The sequence below is a fragment of the Agelaius phoeniceus genome, chromosome 32, assembly GCF_051311805.1.
Source record: "Agelaius phoeniceus isolate bAgePho1 chromosome 32, bAgePho1.hap1, whole genome shotgun sequence".
Lineage (NCBI taxonomy): Eukaryota > Metazoa > Chordata > Aves > Passeriformes > Icteridae > Agelaius > Agelaius phoeniceus.
Window position 1 is genome coordinate 853,666 of NC_135296.1, and position 25,663 is coordinate 879,328.

The window sequence follows — 25,663 nt, forward strand, 5'->3', positions numbered from 1 at the left end:
TTTTTATTTCTTTTTTTTTTTTTTTCTGTTTTTTCTTTTTTTTTTTTTGGGAAAAGTCAAAATTCCCGGCCGGAGTCGCCTCTCCTAGAAAAGATTCTCCTCGAAAATGGCCAAGAGGTCGCTCTGGAAGTTCATGTCGATCGTCGCCGCCATCTGTAACAAAAAATGGGCAAAAAATTGGCAAAAAATGGGAAAAAATGGAAAAAAAATTCCAGGAAATTTTTTTCCCCATTTTTTGGTGATTTTTGGGGGGAATTTTGGGGCATTTCGGGGGAATTTTGGGCATTTTTGGGGGATTTTTTGCATTTTTATTGGGAATTTCTGGGGGTTTTTTTGGATAATTTCTGGATTTTTTTGGGGTCATTTCCAGATTGTTTTGGGTCATCTCTGGCTTTTATTTTTTGGGGTAATTTTGGGCTTTTTTGGGTAATTTTTAGATTTTTTTTGGGGTCATTTTTTAGGTAATTTTTGGTTTTTTTTGGGGTCATTTCCAGATTGTTTTGGGTCATCTCTGGCTTTTATTTTTTGGGGTAATTTTGGGCTTTTTTGGGTCATTTTAAAATTTTTTTGGGGTCATTTTTTGGGTCGTTTTTGGGGGATTTTTTGGGGTATTCTTTTGGGTAATTTCTGGATTTTTTGGGGTCATTTCTGGCTTTTATTTTTTGGGGTAATTTTGGGCTTTTTTGGGTCATTTTTAGATTTGTTTTGGGGTCATTTTTTACGTAATTTTTGGGTCATTTCCAGAATTGTTAGGGACATTTCTGGCCTTTATTTTTTGCATTTTTGGGGTAATTTTGGGCTTTTTTGGGTCATTTTTAGATTTTTTGGGGGTCGTTTTTGGGTCATTTTTTGGGGTATTTTTTTGGGTAATTTCTGGATTTTTTGGGGTCATTTCTGGCCTTTTTTTTTTTTGCATTTCTGGGGAAATTTTGGGCATTTTTTGGGTCATTTTTACTTTTTTTTTGGGGTCATTTTTTAGGTAATTTTTTTGGTTTTTTTTTGGGTCATTTCTAGATTTTTTGGGGGCATTTTTAGGTCATTTTTTGGGGTAATTTCTGGATTTTTTTGGGGTCATTTCCAGATTTTTGTGCCCCTTTTCCATGAATATTCTGATTATTTCCCCCCATTTTTTGTGCACCTTTTCTGTGAATATTCCGATTATTCCCCCCATTTTTTGTGCACCTTTTCTGTGAATATTCTCATTATTCCCCTCATTTTCAGGGCCCCTTTTTTGGGAATTTCCCCCCATTTTTCATGACCCCTTTTCTGTGAATATTCTCATTATTCCCCCCATTTTTTGTGCCCCTTTTCTGTGAATTTCCACCCATTTTCTGTGCCCCTTTTCTATGAATATTCCAATTATTTCCCCCCATTTTCTGTGCCCCTTTTCCATGAATATTCCAATTATTCTCCCCATTTTTTCTGCCCCTTTTCCATGAATATTCCAATTAATTCCCCCATTTTTTCTGCCCCTTTTCCATGAATATTCTGATTATTCTCCCCATTTTCAGGGCCCCTTTTTTGTGAATTTCCCCCCATTTTTTCTGCCCCTTTTCCATGAATATTCTGATTATTCCCCCTATTTTCAGGTCCCATTTTTGGGGAATTTCCCCCATTTTTTCTGCCCCTTTACCATGAATATTCCAATTATTTCCCCCATTTTTTGTGCCCTTTTCCTGTGAATTTCCCCCATTTTCTGTGCCCCTTTTCCATAAATATTCTGATTAATTCCCCCATTTTTTGTGCCCCTTTTCCATTAATATTCTGATTATTCCCCCCATTTTTCATGACCCCTTTTCTGTGAATATTCTCATTATTCCCCCCATTTTTTGTGCCCCTTTTCTGTGAATTTCCCCCCATTTTCTGTGCCCCTTTTCCATGAATATTCCAATTATCCCCCCCATTTTTTCTGCCCCTTTTCCATGAATATTCCGATTAATTCCCCCATTTTTTCTGCCCCTTTTCCATGAATATTCCAATTATTTCCCCCATTTTTTGTGCCCTTTTCCTGTGAATTTCCCCCCATTTTTTCTGCCCCTTTTCCATGAATATTCCCATTATTCCCCCCCATTTTTTGTGCCCCTTTCTCCTGTGCCTTTAACCCTTCCCTCACCGCTTCCCTGCGCCTCCTCTCCTGCTCCCTTTTCCGGGCCATTTCCCGCTGCTGGTCCAGCATGGCCTGGGAGGAGCCGCCCGGGCCCGGGGGCTGCGGCGCCGCCGACGCCGCCGAGGCCGCGGGCACCGAGCCGGGCACGGACACCGAGCCGGGCACCGGCACCGAGCCGGGCACCGACACCGAGCCCGGGGCCGCCGGCGGCTGCTGCTGCTGCTGCTGCTCCTGGCGCCGCCGAACCTCCTCGTGCACCCGCCGGGCCTGCTCCAGGGCCTCCTCGTCCTCACGGGACCTGCGGAGTGACCAGAGTGACCACAGTGACCACTGAGTGACCATCACTGACCATTGAGTGACCATCATTGAGCAGGAACCCCCAGACTGTTCTAGAACCTCCTCGTGCACCCGCCGGGCCTGCTCCAGGGCCTGCTCGTCCTCACGGGACCTGCAGAGTGACCAGGAGTGACCATTGAGTGACCACAGTGAGCACTGAGTGACCACAGTGACCATTGAGTGACCACAGTGACCACTGAGTGACCACAGTGACCATCAGTGAGCAGGAACCCCCAGACTGTTCTAGAACCTCCTCGTGCACCCGCCGGGCCTGCTCCAGGGCCTCCTCGTCCTCACGGGACCTGCAGAGTGACCAGGAGTGACCATTGAGTGACCACAGTGAGCATTGAGTGACCATCACTGAGCAGGAACCCCCAGACTGTTCTAGAACCTCCTCGTGCACCCGCCGGGCCTGCTCCAGGGCCTCCTCGTCCTCACGGGACCTGGGGAGTGACCACAGAGTGACCACAGTGACCACTGAGTGACCACTGAGTGACCATGAATCACCACAGTGACCATTGAGTGACCATTGACCAGGAACCCTGCAGGAACCCCCCCCAGACTGTTCTAGAACCTCCTCGTGCACCCGCCGGGCCTGCTCCAGGGCCTCCTCGTCCTCACGGGACCTGGGGAGTGACCACAGTGACCATTGAGTGACCACAGAGTGACCACAGAGTGACCACAGTGACCACTGAGTGACCACAGTGACCATTGAGTGACCCAGACTGTTCTAGAACCTCCTCGTGCACCCGCCGGGCCTGCTCCAGGGCCTCCTCATCCTCACGGGACCTGGGGAGTGACCAGGAGTGACCATTGAGTGACCACAGTGACCATCAGTGACCATTGAGTGACCACAGTGAGCATTGAGTGAGCAGGAACCCTGCAGGAACCCCCAGACTGTTCTAGAACCTCCTCGTGCACCCGCCGGGCCTGCTCCAGGGCCTCCTCGTCCTCACGGGACCTGGGGAGTGACCACAGAGTGACCACAGTGACCACTGAGTGACCACAGAGTGACCACAGTGACCACAGAGTGACCACAGTGACCATTGAGTGACCACAGTGACCATCAATGACCATTGAGTGACCATCACTGAGCAGGAACCCCCAGACTGTTCTAGAACCTCCTCGTGCACCCGCCGGGCCTGCTCCAGGGCCTCCTCGTCCTCACGGGACCTGGGGAGTGACCAGGAGTGACCACTGAGTGACCACAGTGACCACAGAGTGACCACGAGTGCCCAGAAGTGTTTGTGGTGTCTCTGGTGGTGTTTGAGCAGCTCCTGCTGGTGTTTGTGGTGTTTTTGGTGGTGTCTGAGCAGCTCCTGGTGGCGCTCCTGGAGGTGTTTCTGGTGTTTCTCGTGGTGTTTGTGGTGTTTCTGATGGTGTTTCTGGTGTTTTTGGTGTCTCTGGTGGTGTTTGTGGTGTCTCTGGTGGTGTCTGAGCAGCTCCTGGTGGTGTTTTTGGTGTCTCTGGTGGTGTTTGTGCAGTTCCTGGTGGTGTCTGAGCAGCTCCTGGTGGTGTTGGTGGTGTTTTTGGTGGTGTTTTTGGTGTCTCTCATGGTGTTTGTGGTGTTTCTGGTGGTGTTTTTGGTGTCTCTCATGGTGTTTGTGGTGTTTCTCATGGTGTTTTTGGTGTCTCTCATGGTGTTTGTGGTGTTTTTGGTGTCTCTGGTGGTGTTTTTGGTGTCTCTCGTGGTGTTTCTGGTGTCCCTGCTGGTGTCCGAGCAGCCCCTGGTGGAGCTCCCACCGCCGCCGTCCCCGCGGGCTCTGCCCTCACCTCATCCTCTCCTGCTCCCTCCTGAGCCGCTCCTTCTCGCGCTCCACCTGCTCGGCCTGGGCCTTGAGGGCCTTCTCGCGCTCCTCCTTCTCGCGCGCCGCCCGCTTGAACTGCTCAAAGGAGTCGCTCGAGGACTTGGCCGCCGCCGCCGGCGCCGCCGGGTGCTTCTGCACCAGCGAGGCCCACGAGCCCATGTTCTTGATCTTCAGGTCCTGCAGGAGACACGGGGTCACCACGGGGCCACCGCTGGGGCCACCGCGAGCTCTGGGACCCACCAGGATCCATCAGAGCCGGGCTGGACACCAGGGGATCCTCCAGGGGCTCTGTCCTGAGGACCTGGAGCCAACCTGGTGGCATCTCAGGAGGTTCTCCCAAATCCAACCCTGGAGTTCCCCATGTCCCTCAGCCTGGTGGGACCTCAGGGGCTTCTCTGAGATCCAACCTTGGAGGTCCCTCAGCCTGGTGGGACCTCAGGGGCTTCTCCCAGATCCAGTCCTCTCCAGGTTCCTCAGCCTGGTGGGATTTCAGGGGTTTCCCCAGGTCCCTCAGCCTGGTGGAATCTCAGGGGCTTCTCCCAAATCCAACCCTGGGGTTCCCCAGGTCCCTCATCTTGGTGGGATCTCAGGGGCTTCTCTGAGATCCAACCTTGGAGTTCCCTCAGCCTTGTGGGATCTCAGGGGCTTCTCCAGGTCCCTCAGCCTGGTGGGATCTCAGGAGGTTCTCCCAAATCCAACCCTGGGGTTCCCCAGGTCCCTCATCTTGGTGGGATCTCAGGAGGTTCTCCAGGTCCCTCATCTTGGTGGGATCTCAGGGGGTTCCCCAGGTCCCTCAGCCTGGTGGGATCTCAGGGGCTTCTCCCAGACCCAACCATGAGCTCTGGGACCCACCAGGATCCACCAGAGCCGGGCTGGACACCAGGGGATCCTCCAGGGCTCTGTCCTGAGGACCTGGAGCCAACCTGGTGGCATCTCAGGGGCTTCTCTGAGACCCAACCTTGGAGGTCCCTCAGCCTGCTGGGATCTCAGGGGCTTCTCCCAAATCCAACCCTGGAGTTCCCCAGGTCCCTCAGCCTGGTGGGATTTCAGGGGCTTCTCCAGGTCCCTCAGCCTGCTGGGATCTCAGGGGGTTCCCCAGGTCCCTCAGCCTGGTGGGATCTCAGGGGGTTCTCCAGGTCCCTCAGCCTGGTGGGATCTCAGGAGGTTCTCCCAAATCCAACCCTGGGGTTCCCCAGGTCCCTCATCTTGGTGGGATCTCAGGGGCTTCCCCAGGTCCCTCAGCCTGGTGGGATCTCAGGGGCTTCTCCCAGATCCAACCATGAGCTCTGGGACCCACCAGGATCCATCAGAACCGTGCTGGACACCAGGGGATCCTCCAGGGGCTCTGTCCTGAGGACCTGGAGCCAACCTGGTGGCATCTCAGGGGGTTCCCCAGGTCCCTCAGCCTGGTGGGATCTCAGGGGGTTCTCTGAGACCCAACCCTGGAGTTCCCTCAGCCTGCTGGGATCTCAGGAGGTTCTCCCAAATCCAACCCTGGAGTTCCCCAGGTCCCTCAGCCTGGTGGGATCTCAGGGGGTTCTCCCAGACCCAACCTTGGAGGTCTCTCAGCCTGGTGGCATCTCAGGGGCTTCTCCAGGTCCCTCAGCCTGGTGGAATCTCAGGGGCTTCTCCCAAATCCAACCCTGGGGTTCCCCAGGTCCCTCATCTTGGTGGGATCTCAGGGGCTTCTCTGAGATCCAACCTTGGAGTTCCCTCAGCCTGGTGGGACCTCAGGGGGTTCTCCCAGATCCAACCCTGGGGTTCCCCAGGTCCCTCAGCCTTGTGGGATCTCAGGGGCTTCTCCCAGATCCAGTCCTCTGCATGTCCCTAAGCCTGATGGAATCTCAGGGCCTCTCCAGGTCTCTCATCTTGGTGGGATCTCAGGGGCTTCTCTGAGACCCAACCGTGGAGTTTCCTCAGCCTGGTGGCATCTCAGGGGCTTCTCCTGCTCCATCAGCCCCGGTGGGATCTCAGGGGGTTCTCCCAGACCCAACCTTGGAGTTCCCTCAGCCTGGTGGGATCTCAGGGGGTTCTCCCAGACCCAACCCTGGTATCCTCCAGGCCTCTCAGCCTGGTTTTTTGCCCAAAATTTAGGGGTTTTGCCCAAAATTTAGGTTTCTTTTGCCCAAAATTTGGGACTTTTTTCCCCCCAAAGTTGGGCATTTTTTGCCTAAAATTTGAGGGAGTTTTGCCCAAAATTCGGAATTTTTTTTTCCCAAAAATTGGGGATTTCTTGCCCCAAATTTGAGGATTTTTTCCCCCAAAATCTGAAAGATTTTTGCACAAATTTGGGGGTTTTTCCCCAAAATTTGGAGGTTTTTTTTTTCCCCAAAATGTGGGGGTGGGGTTTGCCCAAAATTTGGGGTTTTCCCCCCAAAATTGGGTTTTGTTTTTCCAAAATTTGGTTGGTTTTTTTTTCCCAAAACTTGGGGATTTTTTTGCCCCCAAAATTTGTGTGTTTTTTCCCAAAGTTTGGGATTTTTTCCCCCAAAAATTAGGACTTTTTTTCCCAAAAATTGGTTTAGCCCAAAATTTGGGGTTTTTCCCCCAAATTTGGTTTTCTCTTGCCGAAAATTTGGGGTTTTTTTCCCCCCAAAATTGGCATTTTTCCCTCCAAAATTGGCATTTTTTCCCCAAAAATTGGCATTTTTTTCCCCAAAAATTGGCTTAGCCCCAGATTTGTTTATTTCTGCCCCGAATTCGTTGATTTTTGCCCCAAACTGGGTGTTTTTGGGTACCTTTTTGGGGGCCACGGGGGTTTTGGGCTCCGTTTTCTGCCGCTCCTTGTCCGGGGGGGGCGGGGTCGGCTCCGGGGGACGAATCACGGCCCGCGCCCCTCCCCCGCCCTCCAGCGCCTTCAGCTCCGGCCCTGAAACCCAAAATTGGGAATTTTCACCTTTTTGGACCCAAAACCGGGGATTTGTGGCCCTAAAATTGGGAATTCTGGGGATTTGGGACTCAAAAATTGGGAATTTCTGACCCCAAAATTGGGAATTTCTGACCCCAAAATTGGGAATTTCTGACCCCAAAATTGGGGTGGCCCAGGTTCCTCCCCCGCCCTCCAGCGCCTTCAGCTCCGGCCCTGAAACCCAAAAATGGAAATTTTCACCTTTTTGGACCCAAAACCGGGGATTTATGGACCTAAAATTGGGAATTCCGGGGATTTGGAACTCAAAAATTGGGAATTTCTGACCCCAAAATTGGGGTGGCCCAGGCTCCTCCGCCCCCTCCAGCGCCTTCAGCTCTGGCCCTGGAAACCCAAAACTGGGAATTTTCACCTTTTTGGACCCAAAATCGGGGATTTATGGCCCTAAAATTGGGAATTCCGGGGATTCGGGACTCAAAAATTGGGAATTTCTGACCCCAAAATTGGGGTGGCCCAGGTTCCTCCCCCGCCCTCCAGCGCCTTCAGCTCCGGCCCTGGAACCCAAAATTGGGAATTTTCACCTTTTTGGACCCAAAATCGGGGATTTATGGCCCTAAAATTGGGAATTCCGGGGATTTGGAACTCAAAAATTGGGAATTCCGGGGATTCGGGACTCAAAAATTGGGAATTTCTGACCCCAAAATTGGGGTGGCCCAGGCTCCTCCGCCCCCTCCAGCGCCTTCAGCTCTGGCCCTGGAAACCCAAAACTGGGAATTTTCACCTTTTTGGACCCAAAATCGGGGATTTATGGCCCTAAAATTGGGAATTCCGGGGATTCGGGACTCAAAAATTGGGAATTTCTGACCCCAAAATTGGGAATTTCTGACCCCAAAATTGGGCTGGGCTGTGCCCCTCCCACCCCTCCAGCGCCTTCAGCTCCGGCCCTGGAACACCAAAAATGGAAATTTTCTCCTCTTTGGACCCAAAATTGGGAATTTCGGGGATTTACGGCCCCAAAATTGGGAATTTCGACCCCAAAATTGGGAATTCTGACCCCAAAATTGGGAATTCTGGGGGGTCTCAGATCCCAAAATTGGGGTGGCCCAGGCTCCTCCCCCCCACTCCAGCGCCTTCAGCTCCGGCCCTGAAACACCAAAAATGGAAATTTTCGGGATTTTGGACCCAAAATCGGGGATTCTGACCCCAAAACTTGGGGGGTGTTGGGGTCTCATTCCCACACTGGAGTTTTTTGGGGTTTTTGACCCATTCCCATAGGGGAAATTTTATTTTAAAATTTTCTTCATCTCCATGAAATTTTTGGGGATTTTTTTTGGGGGGGTTTTTCCCTTCTCATGAAATTTTATGGGGTTTTTTTTTGGTTGTTTCCTCTCTATGAAATTTTATGGGATTTTTTTCCCTCCTCGTGAAATTTTTCGGGATTTTTTCCCTCTTCATGAAATTTTATGGGATTATTTTGGGTTTTCTCTCTCACCGTGGCACTTTTTCAATGGGATTTCAATGGATTTCAATGGGGTTTCAATGGGATTCCAATGGGATTTCAATGGATTTCAATGGGATTTCAATGGGGTTTCAATGGGATTCCAATAGGATTTGAATGGGATTTCAATGGATTTCAATGAGATTTCAATGGGATTTTAATGGGGTTTCAATGGGATTTCAATGGGATTTCAATGGATTTCAATGGATTTCAATGAGATTTCAATGGGATTTGAATGGGATTCCAACAGGATTTGAATGGGATTTCAATGGATTTCAATGAGATTTCAATGGGATTTGAATGGGGTTTCAATGGGATTTGAATGGGATTCCAATGGATTTCCAATGGGATTTTAATGGGGTTTCAATGGATTTCAACGGGATTTCAACGGGATTTCAATGGGATTTTAATGGGATTGCAATGGATTCCAATGGGGTTTCAATGGGGATTCCAATGGGATTTTAATGCGATTTTAATGGGGTTTCAGTGGGATTTCAATGGATTTCAATGGGATTTCAACAGGATTTCAATGGGATTTCAATGGGATTTCAATGGGGTTTCAATGGGATTCCAATGGGGTTTCAATGGATTTCAATGGATTCCAATGGGATTTCAATGGATTCCAATGGATTCCAATGGTGTTTCAATGGGATTCCAATGGGTTTCAATGGATTCCAATGGGGTTTCATTAGATTCCAATGGGGTTTCATTGGATTCCAATGGATTCCAATGGGGTTTCATTGGATTCCAATGGGGTTTCAATGGGATTCCAATGGGGTTCCAATGGAGTCCAATGGTGTTTCAATGGATTCCAATGGTGTTTCAATGGGGTTTCAATGGGGTTTCATTGGATTTCAAGGGATTTCAATGGATTCCAATGGGTTTCAATGGGATTTCAATGGGTTTCAATGGATTCCAATGGTGTTTCAATGGATTCCAATGGTGTTCCAATGGGGTTTCAACGGGGATTTTTGGGGTTTTTGTGTTCTGGGGGTGCCCCACTCACGCTGGGGGAGGTGCGGGGCCGCTTTGATGCCCTCGGGGTGGCCCTTGGGGGGCTCCTGGCGCAGGGGGGGGCTGAAGGTCTCGGTGCGGATCACGGGCGAGTGCAGCTTCTCCTCCTTGCCCGCCCCGAGCGGCTGCGACTGCACCACCGAGGCCGCTCGCAGCTCCTGCCATGGAAAACTGGGATCAGGATGGGCCCTAAAATCCCAAACCCAATCCCAATCCTGACACCGAGGCCGCTCGCAGCTCCTGCCATGGAAATCTGGGATCAGGATGGGCCCTAAAACCCCAATCCTGACCCCAATCCCAACACCGAGGCCGCTCGCAGCTCCTGCCATGGAAAATTGGGATCAGGATGGGCCCTAAAACCCCAATCCTGACCCCAATCCCACCACCGAGGCCGCTCGCAGCTCCTGCCACGGAAATCTGGGATCAGGATGGGCCCTAAAACCCCAATCCTGACCCCAAACCCAACACCGAGGCCGCTCGCAGCTCCTGCCATGGAAAATTGGGATCAGGATGGGCCCTAAAACCCCAATCCTGACCCCAAACCCAACACCGAGGCCGCTCGCAGCTCCTGCCATGGAAAATTGGGGTCAGGATCCATCCCAAAATCCCAAACCCAATCCCAAACCCAATCCCGACACCGAGGCCGCTCGCAGCTCCTGCCATGGAAAATTGGGATCAGGATGGGCCCTAAAACCCCAATCCTGACCCCAATCCCGACACCGAGGCCGCTCGCAGCTCCTGCCACGGAAATTCAGGCTCTGAAATCCCAAACCCAAACCCAATCCCGACACTCGCAGCTCCTGCCATGGAAATCTGGGATCAGGATGGGCCCTAAAATCCCAATCCTCACCCTAAACCCAACACCGAGGCCGCTCGCAGCTCCTGCCACGGAAAATTGGGATCAGGATGGGCCCTAAAACCCCAATCCTGATTGAAATTCCTGCAGAAATCTGGGATCAGGATTGGGCCTAAAATCCCAACCCCAAACCCAATCCCGACACCGAGGCCGCTCGCAGCTCCTGCCATGGAAAATTGGGATCAGGATCCATCCCAAACTCCCAATCCTGACCCCAATCCTGGCCCTGACACCGCTCACAGCTCCTGCAGAAATCCGGGTTTAGGATCCGTCCTAAAATCCCAATCCTGACCCCAATCCCCAAACCCCAAACCCTAAACCCAAACTCAGGTTGTTTCACCTGACCCCAACCCCAAACCCCAAACCCGTTTTTCATCTGATCCTGAACCTGTTGTTTTTCAACTGACCCAAACCCCAAACCCTAAACCCAAACTCTGGTTGTTTTACCTGACCCAAACCCCAAACACCAAACTCGTTTTTCACCTGACCCAAATCCCAAATCCCAAACCCTAAACCCAAACTCTGGTTGTTTCACCTGACCCCAAACCCAAACCCCAAACCCCACACTCGTTTTTCATCTGACCCTGAACCTGTTGTTTTTCACCTGACCCAAACCCCAAATCCCAAACCCTAAACCCTAAACCCTAAACCCAAACTCTGTTTGTTTCACCTGACCCAAAGCCCAAACCCCAAACCCAAACCCAGGTTGTTTCACCCGACCCCAAACCCCAAACCCTAAACCCAAACCCAGGTTGTTTCACCTGACCCAAACCCCAAACCCCAAACCCAAACCCAGGTTGTTTCACCTGACCCAAATCCCAAACCCTAAACCCAAACCCAGGTTGTTTCACCCGACCCCAAACCCTAAACCCAAACTCAGCTTGTTTCACCTGACCCCAAACCCTAAACCCAAACCCAGGTTGTTTCACCCGACCCCAAACCCCAAACCCTAAACCCAAACCCAGGTTGTTTCACCTGACCCAAACCCCAAACTCCAAACCCCAAACCCCAAACCCAAACCCAGGTTGTCTCACCTGACCCCAAACCCCGCACCCGCCGTTCCTCACCTGTTTTTTTGGCTGGATGTTTTGCTGAGGGGGCGACTGAGGCACGAGGCCCTGGAACGGCATCTGTGGGGAAGGCATCATGAGGGGGGAGGGGGCTTCCCGCAGGTGACCTGCAACAGGTGGGCACCGGTCAGTCACCGTCGTCACCGTCGTCATCGTCACCGTCACCAACCCCAGCGCGCCCCCAAAAAACCCCAGGATGGCCCCAGAGAAACCCGGAATTCTCCTGAGGAACATCGGAGTTTCCTCAAAGAACCTCGAGATGGCCTTGAGGAACACCAGGAACATCAGGGTTTCCTCAAAGAACCCCAAAATGTTCTTGAGGGACATCAGGATGTTCCTCAAAGAACCCCAGAATGGCCCCAAGGAACCCCAAAATGTTCTTGAGGGACATCAGGATGTTCCTCAAAGAACTTCAAGATGTTCTTAAGGAACATCAGGGTTTCCTCAAAGAACCCCAAAATGTTCTTGAGGAACACCAGGAACATCAGGGATTCCTCAAAGAACCCCAAAATGTTCTTGAGGAACATCAGGATGTTCTTCAAAGAACTTCAAGATGGCCTTGAGGAACATCAGGAACATCAGGGTTTCCTCAAAGAACCCCAGAATGTTCTTGAGGAACATCAGGGTTTCCTCAAAGAGCTCCAAAATGTTCTTGAGGGACACCAGGATGTTCCTCAAAGAACTTCAAGATGGCCTTGAGGAACATCAGGGTTTCCTCAAAAAACCCCAGAATGTTCTTGAGGAACATGAGGAACATCAGGGTTTCCTCAAAGAACCCCAAAATGTTCTTGAGGGACATCAGGATGCCCACAAAGAACACCAGAATGGCCCCAAAGAACCCCAAAATGTTCTTGAGGGACATTGGGGTTTCCTCAAAGAACCCCAGAATGTTCTTGAGGGACATCAGGATGTTCCTCAAAGAACCCTCAAGATGTTCTTAAGGAACATCAGGGTTTCCTTTAAAGAATCCCAGAATGTTCTTGAGGGACACCAGGATGTTCCTCAAAGAACACCAGAATGGCCCCAAAGAACCCCAAAATGTCCTTGAGGGACATTGGGGTTTCCTCAAAGAACCCCAGAATGTCCTTGAGGGACATCAGGATGTTCCTCAAAGAACCTCAAGATGTTCTTGAGGAACATCAGGGTTTCCTCAAAGAATCCCAGAACATCCTTGAGGAACATCAGGATGCCCACAAAGAACATCGGAATGGCCCCAAAGAACCCCAAAATGTTCTTGAGGGACATCGGAGCTTCCTCAAAGAACCTCCAGATGGCCTTGAGGGACATCAAGATCCTCAATACCTGGAACCCTCAACACCTGGAGATCCCCAACACCTGGAGATCCTCAAAATGTGGAAATCCTTAACAGCTGGAGACCCTCAACACTTTGAGATCCTCAACACCTGGAGATCCCCAACACCTGGAGATCCCCAACACCTGGAGATCCCCAACAGCCTCAAGCTCTCAGAGTTCCTGGACGTGCTGAGCCCTCGCCGGGCGATTCCACCCCACCCTTCCCATCCATCCATCCATCCATGTGTCCGTCCATCCATCCATCCATCCATCCATCCATCCATCCATCCATCCATCCATGTGTCCGTCCGTCCATCCATCATCCATGTGTCTGTCCATCCATCCATCCATCATCCATCCATGTGTCTGTCCATCCATCCATCCATCCATCCATCCATCCATCCATCCATCCATCCATGTGTCTGTCCATCCATCCATCATCCATCCATCCCTCCAGCCATCCATGTGTTTCTCTGTCCATCCATCCATCATCCATCCATCCATCCATCCATCCATCATCCATCCATCATCCATCCATCATCCATCCATCATCCATCCATCATCCATCCATCCATCATCCATCCATCATCCATCCATCATCCATCCATCCATCATCCATCCATCATCCATCCATCCATCATCCATCCATCATCCATCCATCATCCATCCATCCATCATCCATCCATCCATCATCCATCCATCATCCATCCATCATCCATCCATCATCCATCCATCCATCATCCATCCATCCATCATCCATCCATCATCCATCCATCATCCATCCATCCATCCATCCATCCATCCATCCATCATCCATCCATCATCCATCCATCCATCATCCATCCATCCATCATCCATCCATCATCCATCCATCATCCATCCATCATCCATCCATCCATCATCCATCCATCCATCATCCATCCATCATCCATCCATCATCCATCCATCATCCATCCATCATCCATCCATCCATCATCCATCCATCCATCCTCCATCATCCATCCATCATCCATCCATCCATCCATCCATCTGTCCATCCATCCCTCCATGTGTCCGTCCAGCCATCCATCATCCATCCATCATCCATCCATCCATCAATCCATGTGTCTGTCCATCCATCCATCATCCATCCATCCATCCATCCATCCATCCATCCATCATCCATCCATCCCTCCATGTGTCCGTCCATCCATCCATCCATCCCTCCATGTGTCCGTCCATCCATCCATCATCCATCCATCCATGTGTCTGTCCATCCATCCATCATCCATCCATCCATCCTCCATCATCCATCCATCATCCATGTGTCCATCCATCCCTCCATGTGTCTGTCCATCCATCCATCATCCATCCATCCGTCCATCCATCCCTCCATGTGTCTGTCCATCCGTCCATCATCCATCCATCCGTCCGTCCATCCATCCCTCCATGTATCCATCATCCATCCATCCCTCCATGTGTCCGTCCGTCCATCCATCCATCCATCCATCCATCCATCCATCATCCATCCATCCCTCCATGTGTCCGTCTGTCCATCCATCACGTATCCATCCATCCATCCATGGCCCAGCCCCGCCCCTCCCATCCCCGTGTCCGTCTGTCCGTCCCTCCGGCCTCACCGCTGCCGTAGGGGTCGTTTTTGTGTTGCCGCGGTGACGGGTGGTGCTGGATGACCTGCTGCGCTTTGGCCGATTGCTGCTGCTGCTGCTGCTGCTGCTGCACCTGCGGCGGCTGCGGCTGCGGCTGCTGCGGCGGCTGCGGCGGCGCCGGCGGCTGCGCCAGGTGCGCGGGGAAGGGCAGGGGCGGCTGCAGGTGCAGCGGGCGCGGCGGCGGCGGCGGCGGCTGCAGCGGCTGCACCGCGGGATGCGCCGACGGCGGCGGCGGCGGCGGCAGCTGCGCCGGGGGAGGCGGAGGCGGCGGCGGCTGCGGCTGCGGCGCCGCCTGCGACTGGACCTTCACTGAAGGGAGAAGCGGAGTCTGCGGCTGCACTTTCTGCAGCTGCTGCAGGTACAGCTGCATCTGGCTGGCGCTCAGGGGGAGGCTGTGGTGCGGCGGCGGCACCGGCGGCGGCGGCACCGGCGCGGGCGGCACCGGCGGCGGCGGCTCCTCGTCCTCCAGCAGCACCTGCGGCGGCTGCGGCAGCGGCGGCTGCGGGAGCAGCGGCTGCGGCGGCGGCGGCAGCGGCAGCGCCGGGGACACGGCCGGCGGCCGCGGAGGCTTCGGGGGCAGCGCCGCCGCCCGGTTGCTGGGCCTCGAGGGCTGCTGAGGCAGAGCGTTGTGCAAAGCTGCGGAGGAAGGAGGCGCAGGAGGTCAGGAGAACCTGCAGGGGATGGTCCAACAAACCCAAACCCCACCCAATTCTGGTCTTCTGGGATGTCCCAGGAAGGACACGGTGCTGGGACCAGGAGAACTTGCAGGGGATGGTCCAACACCCCCCAGACCCACCCAATTCTGGTCTTCTGGGATGTCCCAGCAAGGACACGGTGCTGGGACCAGGAGAACCTGCAGGGGATGGTCCAACACCTCCCAGCCCCACCCAGTGTTGCCCTTCTGGGATGTCCCAGCAAGGACACGGAGGTGGGACCAGGAGGACTTCCAGGGAATGTTCCATCAACCCCAAACCCCACCCTATATTCGTATTCTGGGATGTGCCAGGAAGGACACAGTGGTGGGACCAAGAGAACTTTCAGGGGATGGTCCTTCACCCTCCAGCCCCACTCAACACTGTCCCTCTAGCATGTCCCAGGAAGGACACGGAGGTGGGACCAAGAGAACCTGCAGGGGATGGTCCAACACCTCCCAGCCCCGCCCACCCAATGCTCTCCTTTCCTTCTGGAATGTGCCAGGAAGGACACGGTGCTGGGACCAACAAGACCACACTGAACATCAAGAGTGAGGAACCTCCCTTTCCCCACCCACCACCATGTCCTTCCTCTTGGGCCATCCCAACAAGACCATGGTGAACACCAAGACCCAAGAACCTCCCTTTTTCTCCCATCTACCACCATCCTCCTCCTCTTGGACCACCCCAACAAGCCCACGATGGACACCAAGGTGAAGAACCTCCCTCTCCCCACCCAGCACCATCCTCCTCCTCTCGGGCCACCCCAACAAGCCCATGATGGACACCAAGACCTGAGAACCTCCCTCTCCCCACCCACCACCATCCTCCTCCTCTTGAGCCATCTCAACAAGACCACGATGGACACCAAGGTGAAGAACCTCCCTTTCCCCACCCAGCACCATGTTCTTCTTCTCGGACCACCCCAACAACACCATGGTGGACACCAAGGTGAAGAACCTCCCTCTCCCCACCCAGCACGCTCCTCCTCCTCTCGGCGGACCCCGGCTCACCTGGAGGAGACACCACGTGCTGGTTGAGGTGGGGCGGGGTGCTGTGCTCGGGCGGCGCCGGGGGCAGGTGGGGCGGGGGCGGCAGCTCGGGCTGGGGCAGGTGCAGGATGGGCTGGCCAAAGTGGGCCATGGTGTCGAACATGGTGCCCGGCAAGGGGTGCTCCAGGACGGGCACCTGCGCGGGCACGAAGGGCGGCGGCGGCGGCGGCGACGCCTTCAGGGGCGCGGCGGGCGGCGGGACGGGCTGAGGCGGCTGCGGCGGCTGCGGCAGCGCCGGCGGGACGGGCTGCGGCTGCGATGGCGCCGCGGGGTGGTGGTGGTGGTGGTGCTGTGGAGAGAGGGAGGAGTTAGAAGAAGCGGAGATGTTCTGGTGGTGGTGGTGGTGGTGTGGAAGTGGAGATGTTCTGGTGGTGGTGATGCTGGAGAAGGAGGGAGGAGTTAGAAGAAGCAGAGATGTTCTGGTGGTGGTGGTGGTGGTGGTGGTGTGGAAGCGGAGATGTGGTGGTGGTGCTGTGGAGGGAGGGAGGAGTTAGGAGAAGTGGAGATGTTCTGGTGGTGCTGTGGAAGTGGAGATGTTCTGGTGGTGGTGGTGTGGAAGGATGGAGGAGTTAGAAGAAGCGGAGATGTTCTGGTGATGGTGGTGGTGCTGGGGAAATGGAGATGTTCTGGTGGTGGTGGTGGTGGTGTGGAAGTGGAGATGTTCTGGTGGGGTGTGGTGATGGTGGTGGTGGTGCTGTGGAAGGAAGGAGGAGTCAGAAGAAGAGGAGATGTTCTGGTGGTGGTGTTGTGGAAGTGGAGATGTTCTGGTGGGGTGATGGTGGTGGTGCTGTGGAAGGACAGAGGAGTTAGAAGAAGTGGAGGTGTTCTGGTGTGGTGGTGGTGGTGCTGTGGAGAGAGGGAGGAGTTAGAAGAAGCAGAGATGTTCTGGTGGTGGTGGTGGTGCTGTGGAAGTGGAGATGTTCTGGTGGTGGTGGTGGTGGTGTGGAAGGATGGAGGAGTTGGAAGAACTGGAGATGTTCTGGTGATGGTGGTGGTGGTGTGGAAGTGGAGGTGTTCTGGTGGTGTGTGGTGCTGTGGAAGTGGAGATGTTCTGGTGGGGTGGTGCTGTGGAAGGATGGAGGAGTTAGGAGAACTGGAGATGTTCTGGTAGTGGTGGTGGTGCTGTGGAAGGAGGGAGGAGTTAGAAGAAGCAGAGATGTTCTGGTGATGGTGGTGGTGCTGTGGAGGGAGGGAGGAGTTAGAAGAAGTGGAGATGTTCTGGTGGTGGTGTTGTGGAAGTGGAGATGTTCTGGTGGGGTGATGGTGGTGGTGCTGTGGAAGGAGGGAGGAGTTGGAAGAAGCGGAGATGTTCTGGTGATGGTGGTGGTGCTGTGGAAGTGGAGATGTTCTGGTGGGGTGTGGTGGTGTGGAGGGAGGGAGGAGTCAGAAGAAGAGGAGATGTTCTGGTGTGGTGGAGGAAAAAAGGGGTTTGGGGGTGGGAGGGAAGGGGTTGGCGGGGCAGCAAAATTGGTCGTCATCAAAATTTTGGTGGTCAAAGTGAGCTCTTGGGTCACCTAAAGGTGGTTTTGGACACCAAAATGAGCTCTTGGGTCACCTAAAGGTGGTTTTGGAATCCAAAATGAGCTCTTGGGTCACCTAAAGGTGGTTTTGGACACCAAAATGACCTTTTGGGTCATCCAAATACGGTTTTGGACACCAAAACGGTGTTTTGGTTGTCGAAATGACCTCTTGGGTCATCTAAAGGTGGTTTTGGACACCAAAATGGTGTTTTGGTTGTCGAAATGACCTCTTGGGTCATCTAAAGGTGGTTTTGGACACCAAAATATTCTTCTGTGTCATCAAAAACGGCTTTTGGTCATCAAAATGACCAATCCGATCCCAACCCATGGATCCCAATCCCAATCCATGGATCCCAATCCAACGAATGATCCAATCCCAATCCGTGGATCCCAATCCCAACCCAATTGATGGATCCCATCCCCAACCCAATTGATGGATCCCATCCAAATCCATGGATCCAACCCCAACCCAACTCATTTTCCAATCCCAATCCATGGATCCATCCCATCCAAATCCATGGATCCACCTCCAATCCAACCCCAATTCACGGATCCCAATCCCAACCCAATGAATGGATCCAATCCCAATCCCATGGATCCAATCCCACGGATCCAATCCCAATCCCCTGGATCCAATCCCAATCCCATTCCTACCTTTTTCTGCTCCCGCCCCGAGTGCCCTTTTTTCTTCAACTTCGGCGCCATTTCTGCCAAAAAGGGGGAAAAGAAGAGAAAATTAATTGGGGAACGGCTCCGGACGAACCCGACGGCGCCGATCGGGAATGGGGCGGGAGCTCCTCAGGGAATGGAGCTGGAATTCCCCAGGGATTTCTGGGATTGGGGATCGGGGATTTTGCCGCCAAAAAAACAAAAAACAAAAGGAGGGAAAACGGTCGGAAAAAGATCCCGAGAGAATCCATGGATTCCACGGGATGAGACGTCCTGGGAACGTCGCTGCTCCGGGGGCAGAACCTCGGCAAATTCCATCGGTCGATCCCAGCTGGAATCCCAGCGTTCCCAGGAGGAGATTCCGAGGATTTCAGCCCAAGGATGATCCCAAATTCCATCGCTGGTTGTTGGTCCCAGTTGGAATCGCGAGGTCCAGAAGATTCCAAGGATTTCAACCCAAGGATGATCCCAAATTCCATCTCGGGCTGTTGGTCCCAGTTGGAATTGCGAGGTCCAAGATGAAATTCCAAGGATTTCAACCCAAAGATGATCCCAAATTCCATCGCCGGTTGATGGGTCCCGGTCGGAATTGCGAGGTCCAGAAGGATCATCCTGGATTTTGGAGATCCCAACTCGAAGATGATCCCAACCTTCAACGCCAATTGTTGATCCGAGGTCCAGAGAAAGATTCCAAGGACTACAACCCAAAGATGATCCCAAATTCCATCGCTGGTTGCTGGTCCCGGTCGGAATCGCGAGGTCCAGAAGATTCCAAGGATCTCAACCCAAGGATGACCCCAAATTCCATCTCTGGTTGTTGGTCCTGGTTGGAATCGCGAGGTCCAAAATGAAATTCCAAGGATTTCAGCCCAAGGATGATCCCAAATTCCATCGCTGGTTGTCGGTCCCGGTCGGAATCGCGAGGTCCAGAGGGATCATCCCGGATTTTGGAGATCCCAAGGATGACCCAACCTTCATTCCCAGCCACTGGGTCCCAGCTGGAATCGCGAGGTCCAGAAGGAGATTCCAAGGACTTCAACCCAAGGATGATCCCAAACTCCAGCACCGATTTTGGGTCTCAGCTGGAATCATGAGGTCCCATGGAGATCACCTGGAGATCCCAACCCAAGGATGATCCCAAACTCCAGCACCGATTTTGGGTCTCAGCTGGAATCATGAGGTTCCATGGAGATCACCTGGAGATCCTGGAGATCCCAACCCAAGGATGATCCCAACTTTCATCACCGGTTTTGGGTCCGAGTTGGAATTTTCTGGTCCAGAAGAAGATTCCAAGGACTTCAACCCAAGGATGATCCCAAACTCCATCACTGGGAGTTTGGGTCCCAGTTGGAATCGTGAGGTTCCATGGAGATCACCTGGAGATCCTGGAGATCCCAACCCAAGGATGATCCCAAATTTCATAACTGATTTTGGGTTCAAGGACTTCAACCCAAGGATGACCTCAAACTCCACCACCAATTTTGGGTCCCAGTTGGAATCGTGAAGTTCCATGGAGATCACCTGGAGATCCCAACCCAAGGATGATCCCAAACTCCACCACCGATTTTGGGTCCAAGATGGAATTTCCTGGTCCACAAGAACATTCCAGAGGTTTCAACCCAAGGATGATCCCAAACTCCAGCACCGATTTTGGGTCCCAGATGGAATCATGAAGTTCCATGGAGATCATCTGGAGATCCTGGAGATCCCAACCCAAGGATGATCCCAAATTTCATCATCACCAATTTTGGATTCCAGTTGGAATCGTGAAGTTCCATGGAGATCCTGGAGATGCCCAACCCAAGGATGATCCCAAATTTCATAACTGATTTTGGGTCCAAGGACTTCAACCCAAGGATGACCTCAAACTCCACCACCAATTTTGGGTCCCAGTTGGAATCGTGAGGTTCCATGGAGATGATCTGGAGATTCCCAACCCAAGGATGATCCCAACTTTCATCACCGATTTTGGGTCCGAATTGGAATTTTCTGGTCCACAAAAAAGATTTCATGGATTCCAACCCAAGGATGACCCCGAAGTTCCTGCCCGGCTGTCGGATCCGAGTCGCGATCGCGTTCCCAGAAGGATCCTCCCGGATTTTGGAGATCCCAACCCAACCCATGGATGAACCTTCAACCCCGGATCCACGGGGATAAAACGGAAACGTCACTTCCAGGTGATTTTGGGGCAGAAACGTCAAATTTATGGGATTTTTTCCCCAAATTTCCCCCAAAATCCTGATTTTATTCCCACCCAAACAGCAAAACGCCGACGGACGGATCCGAATTCCCAAATCCTGGGGTAAAATTCCATGAAAAAAGTGAATTTTTGGAGTCCTTTTATGGCTTTTATTATTCCCAAATGTACAATTTTTTTCCAAATTTTCCAATTTTCCAAGTTTTTGAGGGAATGAGGAATTGGTGCTTCCAAGGCTGAGAAATCTTGGGAAAAGGAACATAAAAATCAACGGATTTGGGGAAAATATTTGGGGCAGATCAAAGTTTTCTAGGAAAAAAAAATCTGGATTTGGTGGTTTGGAGTGAAATTCATCCCCAAAAATGCCTTTTTCAGGTTTTTCTCCTTCCAACCACCAATTTTTTGGGAAAAATAAAGTTCTGGATTTGGGATGATCCCAATCCTGTTAATTTTGGTGGATTTGATGGAAAATCAGGCAAAAAATCAGAAAAAAAAACCCAGATAAAAATAGGATTTAAAGGATAAATCCAGGGAAGAATTCAAAACCAAATCCCTGGATTTTCTCATTCCTAAGTCAGGTTTAAAAATTCCAACAAAACCTTTTAACCTCATCCAAAGATCCCCAAATTGATGGGAAATTCCTTAAAATTGTTCTAAAAAAATCACGAAAATGTTCAAAGATTCTTAATTCTGGATTTATCCTGGAAAAATTCTGGAAAATCACCAGATCCTGTTGCTTTTTTTTTTTTTCCTTGGGGGGGGGGGATTATTTTGTTTTATTTGGGATTTTTGCTCTTTTTTGGGGAGATTTCTGGGGATTTTTTCTTCTTTTTGGGGGGATTTTTTCCTCTTTTTTTGGGGGATTTTTTCTCTTTTTTTGGGAATTTTTTTTGGATTTCTGCTCCTTCTCCACACTTGACCCCCTCTGGAATTCAAGCCCAAATATTTCTCCCCCAAAGACGAGCGGACGGCGAAGGCGGCGATGAAATCGAGTTTATTTCTGCCACAAGGTCGGTCGGTCGGTCGGGAGCGAGGAAGAGGAGGGAAGGAGGAAGGAGGGAGGAGGCGCTAACCTGAGTCCGAGTCGTCGCTGTCCGAGGAGCTCGACTCGCTGCTGGACTCCGACTCGGACGAGGAGAAGCCCTTGAGCTTGGAGGAGCCGGCCAGGACGTCGAGCTTCTCTGCAGGGAACGACGGGAGCGCGTCAGAGGGGATGGGGACGTCGACACAACTGGGATGGGTCAAAGTCAACTGGGATGGGAACCTCAACCCAACTGGGATGGGCTGAACTCAACTGGGATGGGCTGAACCCAACTGGGATGGGCTGAACTCAACTGGGATGGGCTGAACCCAACTGGGATGGGCTGAACTCAATTGGGATGGGATGAACTCAACTGGGATGGGAACCTTGACCCAACTGGGATAGGCTGAACTCAACTGGGATGGGCTGAACCCAACTGGGATGGGCTGAACCCAACTGGGATGGGCTGAACTCAACTGGGATGGGCTAAAGTCAACTGGGATGGGCTGAACCCAACTGGGATGGGAACCTCAACCCAACTGGGATGGGCTGAACTCAACTGGGATGGGCTGAACTCAACTGGGATGGGAACCTGAACCCAACTGGGATGGGAACCTGAACCCAACTGGGATGGGCTGAACTCAACTGGGATGGGCTGAACCCAACTGGGATGGGTTGAACTCAACTGGGATGGGCTGAACTCAACTGGGATGGGAACCTCGACACAACTGGGATGGGCTGAACTCAACTGGGATGGGAACCTCGACACAACTGGGATGGGCTGAACCCAACTGGGATGGGAACCTCAACTGGGATGGGAACCTGAACCCAACTGAGATGGGCTGAAGTCAGTGGGGATGAGGAACCTCGACCCAGCTGGGATGGGCTGAACTCAACTGGGATGGGTCAAAGTCAACCCAACTGGGATGGGCTGAACTCAACTGGGATGGGCTGAACTCAACTGGGATGGGAACCTCAACTGGGATGGGAACCTCAACCCAACTGGGATGGGCTGAACCCAACTGGGATGGGAACCTCGACCCAACTGGGATGGGCTGAACTCAACTGGGATGGGAACCTCAACCCAACTGGGATGGGTCAAAGTCAACCGGGATGGGAACCTCAACCCACCAACTGGGATGGGAACCTCAACTGGGATGGGAACCTCAACCCAACTGGGATGGGCTGAACCCAACTGGGATGGGAACCTTGACCCAACTGGGATGGGAACCTCGACCCAACTGGGATGGGAACCTTGACCCAACTGGGATGGGCTGAACCCAACTGGGATGGGCTGAAGTCAACTGGGGAGTCCCAACTGGGGCAGCCTGATCTCAGCCGGTTGGTTCCAAACTCAACCAGTTCATTCTTAACCCAATGGGTTGGTTCTAAACCCAGCTGGGTCACCCTAAACCCAACTGGGGCAGCCTGAATTCAATTGGTTTGTTCTAAACTCAATTGGGCCGTTCTAAACCCAACTGGCTGGTTCTAAACCCAACTGGTTGGTTCTAAACCCAACTGGGTCATCCTGAACCCAGTTGGTTCATCCTAAAACCAACTGGTTGGCTCTAAACCCAACTGGCTTGTCCTAATCACAACTGGTTGGTTCTAAACTGATTGGTTTGCCTCAACTGGTTGGTCCTAAACCCAACTGGTTCAGCCCAAACCCAACCGGTTCATCCCAACTGCTTTGCTGCAAACCTGCATTCTAAAATTTAAAACTTTTAACTTTAAAATAAAATCTTGAATTATTGCAACTAAACGGGACCAGCAGCGGCCGCCATTTTGAATCCCACCTGCCGCCATTTTGAATCCCACCTGCCGCCATTTTGAATCCTAACTGCCACCATTTTGAATCTCACCTGCTGCCATTTTGAATCTCACCTGCCGCCATTTTGAATCCCCCCTGCTGCCATTTTGAATCCCACCTGCCGCCATTTTGAATCCCACCTGCTGCCATTTTGAATCCCACCTGCTGCCATTTTGACTCTCACCCGCTGCCATTTTGGATCCCACCCGCCGCCATTTTGAATCCCATTTGCCGCCATTTTGAATCCCCCCCGCTGCCATTTTGAATCCCACCTGCCGCCATTTTGAATCCCACCTGCCGCCATTTTGAATCCCACCTGCCGCCATTTTGAATCCCACCTGCTGCCATTTTGAATCCCACCTGCTGCCATTTTGAATCTCACCCGCTGCCATTTTGAATCCCACCTGCCGCCATTTTGAATTTCACCTGCCTCCATTTTGAATCCTAACTGCCGCCATTTTGAATCCCACCTGCCGCCATTTTGAATCCCACCTGCCTCCATTTTGAATCCTAACTGCCGCCATTTTGAATCTCACCTGCCGCCATTTTGAATCCCAACTGCCGCCATTTTGACTCCCACCTGCCGCCATTTTGGATCACACCTGCCGCCATTTTGAACCCCACCCGCCGCCATTTTGGATCCCACCTGCCGCCATTATGAATCTCACCTGCCGCCATTTTGAATCCCCCCCGCTGCCATTTTGAATCCCACCTGCTGCCATTTTGAATTTCACCTGCCGCCATTTTGGATCCCACCTGCCGCCATTTTGACTCCCACCTGCCGCCATTTTGAATCCTAACTGCCGCCATTTTGAATCCCACCTGCTGCCATTTTGACTCCCACCTGCTGCCATTTTGACTCCCACCTGCCGCCATTTTGAATCCTAACTGCCGCCATTTTGAATCTCACCTGCCGCCATTTTGACTCCCACCCGCTGCCATCTTGGCGACGCCAAACCACCTCCAAAACCTCTCCAAAAAACCCAACCCTGGGGATCAAAACCACCATAAAATCGGGCTGAAAACCCCCAAATTCTGGGGTCTGGAGGTACCTGGGGGTTTCCTCTTCTTGCGCAGGCAGGAGGTGACGTAGCGCTCGAGCTCGCGCAGCGTCGACGGCTTCAGCGTCTCGAAGTCGATCTCGATCTCGTCGGGGTTGGAGTTCTTGAGCGAGGGCTCCCGGGATTGGATGATGTGCACGACCCTGCCCAGCTTCTCCCCGGGCAGTTTGTTGATGTCCAGGCTCAGCTGCCGCTTCTCCTCGTAGGACATGGGCTTGCACTTCTCCTCCTCCTCCGACTCGTAGGCGGGCGCGGCTTTGCTGGGCTTCACCGGCGCCGGCTCCTTCTTGCTGCTCATGCCAATAAAACACGGGGGTTTAGGCTTAAACCCAGCCTAAACCTGGTCTAAACCCAACCTAAACCAGCCCTAACCCACAGGACCTGGAGGACTTCACTGCCAGCGACTTCTTGATGCTCACACTCATAAAACATGGGGGTTTAGGCCTTAAACCTGACCTAAACCCAGCCTAAACCAGCCCTAACCCACAGGACCTGGAGGACTTCACTGCCAGCGACTTCTTGATGTTCACACCAACAAAACATGGGGGTTTAGGCCTAAACCTGACCTAAACCCAGCCTAAACCAGCCCTAATCCACAGGACCTGGAGGACTTCACTGCCACCACCTCCTTCTTGGTGTGTGTGTGACCAAAAAATGGGGGTTTAGACTTAAACCCAGCCTAAACCGGCCCTAACTCATGGAACCTGGAGGACTTCACTGCCACCACCTCCTTCTTGCTGCTCATGCCAACAAAGCATGGTGGTTTAGGCCTGGTTTACTCAGAAACTCAAAGCGGAGCTTAACTTGCTCCTGCACACCCAAAGTTGAGCTCAAGTTGGTTTTGGACACCCAAAGCTGAGCTTAATTTGCTCCCAGACACCCAAAGCTGAGCTCAAGTTGGTTTTGGACACCCAAAGCTGAGCTTAATTTGCTCCCAGACACCCAAAGCTGAGCTCAAGTTGGTTTTGGACACCCAAAGCTGAGCTTAATTTGCTCCCAGACACCCAAAGCTGAGCTCAAGTTGGTTTTGGACACCCAAAGCTGAGCTTAATTTGCTCCCAGACAGCCAAAGCTGAGCTTAACTTGCTCCTGGCACACCCAAAGCTGAGCTTAACTTGCTCCTGCACACCCAAAGCTGAGCTTA

At 52.4% G+C, this 25,663-nt stretch overlaps 1 protein-coding gene and 1 long non-coding RNA gene across 7 annotated transcripts in view; both read right to left on the minus strand.

The window, feature by feature from the left end:
• BRD4 (bromodomain containing 4) overlaps positions 1-25,663 on the minus strand; it is a 63,967-nt gene continuing 38,304 nt past the window's right edge. For 4 of the 6 annotated variants that reach the window (XM_077192239.1, XM_077192235.1, XM_077192236.1 and 1 more), the window contains exons 12-22: positions 24,511-24,809; positions 21,701-21,808; positions 18,416-18,468; positions 16,203-16,530; positions 14,468-15,133; positions 11,553-11,662; positions 9,622-9,787; positions 6,990-7,120; positions 4,217-4,428; positions 2,114-2,405; positions 1-153 (exon numbers count right to left, since the gene is read on the minus strand). In XM_077192239.1, coding sequence (XP_077048354.1) covers positions 85-153; positions 2,114-2,405; positions 4,217-4,428; positions 6,990-7,120; positions 9,622-9,787; positions 11,553-11,662; positions 14,468-15,133; positions 16,203-16,530; positions 18,416-18,468; positions 21,701-21,808; positions 24,511-24,809 — 2,434 coding nt within the window. In that variant the 3' untranslated portion in view covers positions 1-84. Of the gene's footprint in view, positions 154-2,113; positions 2,406-3,180; positions 3,233-4,216; positions 4,429-6,989; positions 7,121-9,621; positions 9,788-11,552; positions 11,663-14,467; positions 15,134-16,202; positions 16,531-18,415; positions 18,469-21,700; positions 21,809-24,510; positions 24,810-25,663 lie in introns of all 6 variants that reach the window. The other 2 variants (XM_077192237.1, XM_077192240.1) reach the window with 2 other exon arrangements.
• LOC143696280 (uncharacterized) lies at positions 781-2,078 on the minus strand. The gene is made up of 2 exons (XR_013185711.1): positions 1,183-2,078; positions 781-1,138 (listed from the first exon to the last, which is right to left on the minus strand). It is a non-coding gene; the product is annotated as an uncharacterized LOC143696280 (long non-coding RNA).